The sequence below is a fragment of the Odontesthes bonariensis genome, chromosome 13 (genome assembly GCF_027942865.1).
Source record: "Odontesthes bonariensis isolate fOdoBon6 chromosome 13, fOdoBon6.hap1, whole genome shotgun sequence".
Classification (NCBI taxonomy): domain Eukaryota; kingdom Metazoa; phylum Chordata; class Actinopteri; order Atheriniformes; family Atherinopsidae; genus Odontesthes; species Odontesthes bonariensis.
Genome location: NC_134518.1, coordinates 19,327,374 through 19,332,209, shown reverse-complemented (window position 1 = coordinate 19,332,209; position 4,836 = coordinate 19,327,374). Strand labels below are relative to the sequence as shown.

Below are 4,836 nucleotides of genomic sequence, written 5' to 3'. Positions count from 1 at the left end.
GCACATACCTTTCCCAAGACTCCTTTGTTGCAGGGGGACTCATTTTTGTGTGCAGGAAAACAGCAGTTCAAATTATTAAAAACTGATTTTTACTTTCATAGATGTTTCCCCCGTAAAAGCACTGATCCAAACGAGGTGACAAAAATTGTATCCTGAGAATAAGACAAAGAAAAAATACGCAGTCCTATTTTCGGAATGGCGTTTCAGTACCACGGATCTGTCCATGTGTACGAATGAGCTTTGATGACAAGGAAACGTTGTCATGGCCGTCATTTTCTGGACCATTGCAAACAAAACAGCGCCACCATTCAGATCTCCAGTGCTACTTTTCGTTATTGTCAAGGTTGTTCCAATGAAAATAATGAAAAATTTCAAGTGAAAACTATTTCACGATTAAATATATTCCGTGTGTTTCATGAATTAAGACATTTATTTTGGTTTGTAAGTGTCTGTTGTGATATTTTTGTTTTAATAATGTAAAAGTGAAGAAAAGTTTTTGGGGTTTTTTTTGCCAAAGATTTTAAAGTAATATGTGATATTATGGATCGCGTGTGAATAAACCAATCAGTTTAAATCTTCGAAATCATAACTGAAAAAAAGTTTGTTTATTAAGTGCCACTAATATGTAGATTTCTTGGTAAAAATGTGAGAGAAAAAGAAAAAAAAAACTTTCAAGATAAGAATGATCAAATTACTTGCATTTTATTTGGAGAATTTGACCAGGAACAATGGTAACGACACAATATCACCTTGTAACTTACGTGGATTAGTGATAGAGTGACTTTTTTTTCTTTTTCGTTCTTTTCACCTTTCTGTACAGTAATTATCTCCCCTTTTGCTTAATATGATCTGTGCTAATTATGATACATCGCCAGTAAACCGATTGCAGTAAATAAGGCATCTAAATGTTTATTTAGTGTTATAAATGTAATTGTGCACTTAAACTCAATAATGAAATATTGTAGTCCCCAAAATAAGCATAAAAATAAATTCCATTTAGCAGAATATTGATTAATAATTAAAAAAAAAAACATTGTTAATTGGATCCCTACCTGCAGAGTAGAAGCTGCTGAGTCACTCGTGTCAGTCAGTCCTGTCCCTCTTGGTAAACTGGACACAATGTATCTGGAGCCTTTTGGCATAGGCTGTCTAACCACCATCTTTCCTTTCCTGGTCTCTGCTAGAAACAGACTGTACCAGTAGGCATCGTTGGAGACCAGAGTGGAGTCTGCGATGGTGGAGTTCCTCTCACTGATCACACTGTTCCTGCTGGGTGGAGCCGCTTTGCTGGGTTTGGGGTTCTGACACTTGATCACGATGGTGACCAATATGGTGATCAGCAGGAGAAATGACACAGAGCCCAGACCGATGACCAAATACAGGTTCAGATCTGAAAAGATGTCATATTCCAGAGGAACCTCAGTCATGTCAGAGTAGGCCTTCATGACAGTCTCTATTGTGGACAGCTTGATGGTGACTGTAGCAGAGAGAGCAGGCTCCCCGTTGTCCTTGGCAACAACAACCAGTCTGTGGTGGCGTGAATCTTTGTAACTGAACATCCTCATAGTCCGGATCTCTCCGTTGTATTGGTCCAGACTGAACAAGGTGGCATCAGTAACTTGTAGAAATTGGTAGGTAATCCGAGAGTTGTGCACAGAGTCTGTGTCTAAGGCTATCACCTTGGCAACCAGGGAGCCTTTATCAGTGGATCTGGGGATCTTTTCCTCCACCAGAGAGCCGTGCGCGCGCCACGGAGAAACAATCACTGGAGCGTTGTCATTCTGGTCCACAATAATGATGTGGACGGTCACGTTACTGCTGAGTGGAGGAGAGCCAGAGTCTCTGGCCTCGATGTGGAAAAGAAACTCCGTCTCAATCTCATAGTCAAAAGTTTTCAGTGCGTACAGATTACCGTTCTCTGGATTGATGGAGAACAGCATGGACATGGAGGTGTTGGCAATCTCTTTCTCTATTATGAAGTAAACTAGATACTGGTTTTCATGGAGGTCAGGGTCAAACGCAGTGAGTGAGCTGAGCAAGGCCCCAGGTGCATTATTCTCCATCACACGTATTGGATAAAATGACTGAGCAAACTGTGGAACATTGTCATTAACATCCAGCAGCTCTAAAGTCATAGTTTCATTGTCAGATAAAGGAGGAGAACCTCTGTCTGTGACAGTGAAAGTGATGTCATATTCTGGGACCTTCTCACGGTCTAATGGCTCTGACACCACTAATTCATAATAGTTATCAGAGGACTCCCTCAGTTTGAAAGGCATATGATGTGGAATATGAAGATCAACCACTCCATTGTCACCTGAGTCTTTATCACTGACACTAACTACAGCTATCACTGTGTCTAACTCTATGTTTTCACTGACTGGACTCTGAAATGATTTAATAGATATTTCTGGGTGGTTGTCATTCATGTCTTCAACTTGAATCTTTATGGTACATTGTCCTGTTAAACTGTTGGCTCCTTTGTCTGTTGCTATAACTTCCATATCATAAATCCTGAAATCTTCATAATTCAACATTCCTTTGACAGTAATTTCACCTGTTTTAGGATTCAGATTAAAAGTTTCTTGTGTTTTTTCTGATGTATATAAACTATATGAGTATGTTACATCAGAATTTGACCCATCGTCTGAGTCTGTTGCATTAAGATCAATAACAAGGCTTCCAATAGGAGAATTTTCCATTATTTTAACATTATAAATTGATTTGTCAAATGTAGGTGCATTATCATTTGTGTCCAAAACACGAACAATAACGCTGGCAGTGCCAGAACGAGCAGGGGTTCCTCCATCTACAGCGGTCAGTATTAAATTATGAACAGCGTGTTGCTCCCGGTCTAAAGTCTTTTTCAGGATCAATTCAGCAAACTTCGACCCGTCTCTTCCAGTCTGAACCTGAATATTGAAATATTCGCTTTCACTTAGATGATATGTTTTAACTGAGTTGCTTCCAACATCAGGATCGACTGCATTACTGAGCGAAAACCTTTCTCCCTTTGGCGTCGCTTCCGATAAGTCTAGATATATGGTGTCTCTTCGAAATTGTGGGGCGTTGTCGTTCATGTCCAAAATTTCAACTTCAATATTGAAAATTCGCACTGGGTTTTCTAATATTACTTCTAGTCTCAGATAACAAGATACCGACGACTTGGTCGTGCAAATATATTCCCTGTCTATCTTCTCAACAATGTATAGCTCCCCAGTCTCTTTGTTCACGTCCAGATATTTCTTGTTCGCAACAATGTCAAGCCGCATCTTCCTCTCGTTCAGTTTTTTAACATCCAGGCTGAGATCGGAAGCGAGGTTGGCCACAACAGATCCTTCTTTCATTTCTTCGGGGATGGAATAATGAGCCACTGTGGCTGATATGTTTTGAACCAATGTAAAAATTATAAGTATCGCAAGCATCACGTACCTTTTTAACGACTCCATTGTTACAACGGAACCCATGGCTATGTGCGAGTCACAACACCTCAGTTAACAACAGAAACACTTCCAGAATCAGCGTATATTCTTGTAACAGTCTTATTCCTTGGCATATTCTGATAGATTTATATCACCCAGGAATGAAAATAACCACTGCGTGTTGTAGCGGAGTTTCAGCACCATGGAGCTGTCCTGTATTTTTCCAAACAGCCCCAATTACAGCGGGTCACGGTAATCGGCTGGCATTTTAGTAATAAAACAGCGCCACCCCTAAGCAATTCACTTACTCTTTTTGAACTTCACTTAAAATGATAAATCATGATATATATACATATTTTTTTAATTAATTAGGATTTACATTTCAGAGTTACCCTTCATTCACCAAAATTACAAATGCCATCTTAACTATTAACTGAGCGTCACTTCCTATTAACTCAATCGTGTTTGTGGTGCCACTGGGAAAGTTGTGACCTGTTTTTAATCATAAAACACACAGTCAATAGTTAGTTAAAATCTTGATTCCAAAGATCTGTTTTGTTTTTTTGTCACCATGTATCACGGCTTTGTTTATGCCCAAAACATTCCTCCGGATAAATGTTGAGTGTTATTACCCCAGAATCTAAAGGTGTATTTCTGGATCTATGATTTCAAATTGTTACCGTCCCATCTCAGTGTCAACAACTTTACAAAAACTGAAATAATGAAAGTTGATTTTGACTAAATGCACAGCATATTAAATATTAACAGAATCAGGATTAGGCATACTTGAACATAAACATTACATTGTCATAAAAAGTTAGCAATAACTGTCTTAACTGTCCTAATTTTAGAGCTTTTAGGTTAGATTTTTTTTAAATATAATTATTAAGATATACTGCTTTACCCAACCAATTAACTAACAATTAAAGGGTAGTTCAAAATTGCGATTTGATTTGAATTAGTAATTTTTTTATTTTTATCATAATTTTCAATGAACCAGAGATTCAGTTGCATTCAAGAATGGACACAAATGACTGACACAAATGACTAAATTGATATTAAAGAAGGTTAGTTCTCTTGAAATTATTATTTACTGTCATGACCGAATGGTACATCCAATTAATAATACTCTTGATCATGAAGAATTCATAAAGATTTTCATGAAACCACCAAACACAAAATAATGATCCTCGGTGTTCACTTGTGAAAAATATTGTTGTTGGATTCAGTTGTGCATTAAATAATTTCCATTAATGAGAGTATGTCAGGTCTGAAATATATTTTGTAATAGCTTTTCATGGATGAAGTCCCCAATGAATGCATGATAATTGATATATCAGTACTGTAAACTGTTACAAAATAGATTTTTGGTCATGAAAAATTTTCTTATGTATTCAGACTGATTAGGAACCTA

The 4,836-nt window shown here is 37.6% G+C and overlaps 1 protein-coding gene across 1 annotated transcript; it reads right to left on the bottom strand.

The window, feature by feature from the left end:
- Nucleotides 1-817: 817 nt before the first annotated feature.
- On the bottom strand, nt 818-3,638 carry LOC142397302 (protocadherin alpha-C2-like). The gene has a single exon (XM_075480647.1). It carries the CDS (start codon nt 3,465-3,467, stop codon nt 855-857), a length of 2,613 nt encoding a protein of 870 aa, XP_075336762.1. The 5' UTR covers nt 3,468-3,638; the 3' UTR covers nt 818-854.
- Nucleotides 3,639-4,836: the final 1,198 nt, after the last annotated feature.